This window comes from Cenococcum geophilum, assembly GCF_001692895.1.
Source record: "Cenococcum geophilum 1.58 unplaced genomic scaffold K441scaffold_30, whole genome shotgun sequence".
Lineage (NCBI taxonomy): Eukaryota > Fungi > Ascomycota > Dothideomycetes > Gloniales > Gloniaceae > Cenococcum > Cenococcum geophilum.
The window spans coordinates 1,325,489-1,327,602 of record NW_027137588.1 but is presented as its reverse complement, the minus strand read 5'-3'; the positions used below and the strand labels follow the sequence as shown (position 1 = coordinate 1,327,602).

Below are 2,114 nucleotides of genomic sequence, written 5' to 3'. Positions count from 1 at the left end.
TATAGCTGATTTTAGTATAATTTTAGGTGGCTCGCTTAGGTGGCTGGCTTTTATATATATATATTTTTTAGGTCCGTTATATTATACTACGTATAATACTACGCATGCAGCCTCTAGGCTATAGCGCTATAGTTCTATATACATAAATCCTTTCTAGGTAGCTTAATATATACTAGTAGCTATATCCTAATAGTTTATAAACCCCTAAGAGTTTATAGCTCCTTAGTAAGGCACTAAGGTACTATAACTACTAGGGAATGAGAAAACGGTAGGAAAAACTATAGGAAATCCTAACACCTATTCCTATCCTTTTGCAATTTATTTCTATCCTTTTACTTTCTAATATCTTTTTACTAAGAGCCTAGTAGGAGTTACCTCCTTCTAGAATCCTATTTGTTTTGTTTTATTTTTCTATAAAACCTTCTAAGCTAGTACTACCTACTAGCTTAGCTGCTTTTAGAACCTCGTAGTCTTTACTATTTATAAAGTGGTTTTCTTTACAGTTAATATAAAGAGGGGTAGTATGCTTATAGGGCTTGCTTATTATTATATAGGTAGAATAGGAGTGGTCTTTAGATAAATATGCAGCTGTATAAAATCTATGGGCTCTAGTAGAGCATCTGTCTCCTATATGGCTAAATTTTTGGCAGCTAGTGCACTGCGTAGTAGGAGAGACTTTAAGGTATTTTACTACCTTAGTAGCTGTACCTGTAATTAATATCTCTTTTTACTTAAGGATTTCTTGTCTTTTTTCTTTATTCTCTATAGTAAAACTATAGAGCCAAATCTGGTCTATAAATTATATCTTTTTTTGCTAAATAAGATCTATTTAGGTAGTCCTTGTATCCTTATAGGATTAAAGGTCTCAATTTCTTCTTTTAGAAGCTTAGAGCCTCCTTCTCCTAGGAAAGGTAGAGTAGGAACTGTTAGATAGTTTATATAGAGCTACTCTTTGATAAAAATGGGTTAATTAATTAATAATCTTAATCGTGTCTTAACCTGGAGCCCCTAGGCTTAGATAAAGATATTTATAATACACGTGCCCTATATACGTGACTCGTGTACGTCCTACGCCATATAGAATACAGATTATCTAACACACCCCCTTAGCTTTAAGCTCTTAAAGGTTAAAGCTAACTACCTTCTTGTGTCCGTTAATAAGTTAATTAAACCATAATCTTATCTAAATCCTTCCGTCTCGCTCTAATCTTCTCCCTTAGGTCCTTTAGTTGCTTCTCCTTATTTAGATACTCCTTAATATCTACTATTCTGATTATATTAACGAAGCTTTAAAACCTCTGCTTAGGCAGGGCCTTCGTAAATCTATTAGTAATTATCTCCTTTGTCGCTTTCTATTAAAATAGTACTTTTTTATTACGTATCCTTAACGCAACTAGTATTAATAGATGTTGACGTATTAGAGCTTTATAATTAGCTTTATAGTGTCTTCTATAATTAGTTAGAGTATCTAAGTATTATTACAGTTAATAATTAAGGGCTCGTTTAGCCTTAACGTTATTGCTTTAAGCATCCTACTAATAAAGATAGCTTCCTTTGCTGTCTGTAATAGGGCTAATAACTTAGCCTCTATACTTAACGTCATTACTATATTCTGCTTATTTGCTCTCTAGGCAATAGGTCCCCTAAATAGCTTTATAATATATCCTTATAAGCTCTTTCTATTAATAAAGTTATTTGTAAATAATGCGTTACTAGCATAGATAAATAATTGCGCTTTACTTCTACTGTCTTTATTATCTCGTCCTTTATTACATATTCCTTTATTACTCCCTTTACCATTTATTCCTTCCTTATCTCCTCTATAGTAGATTGCTCTGCTCCTCGTGCTATATAGGTACTAGATTACTCTGTCTACTGCTTAATAGTGCTTTTAGCTTAGGTTCTAATTAAACCTTACTAGCCGTAATACTATAAAAGCAATATCTAGACGCGTTGTAGTAGCTATATAGAGCACTAAAACTAATTTTCTCTAATATAGCATTGTAGAAGCTGGTAGGGATATAGGACGGACTAATAGGTCTATATTGGGGGACGGACGCTTTAGACGGATTAATTAGTAATTAGTAAAAAGAAGTTCTAATTCTACTATAGAA

At 32.7% G+C, this 2,114-nt stretch overlaps 1 protein-coding gene across 1 annotated transcript; it reads right to left on the bottom strand.

Annotated features, from left to right (window-relative positions):
• Positions 1-403: 403 nt before the first annotated feature.
• Positions 404-727, bottom strand: K441DRAFT_568646 (uncharacterized protein; the record flags this gene model as incomplete). The annotated part of the gene is made up of 1 exon (XM_067643837.1): positions 404-727. A coding segment is annotated over one exon (324 nt), but the record flags the coding sequence as incomplete, so codon positions are not given.
• Between the last annotated feature and the right edge of the window lie 1,387 nt (positions 728-2,114).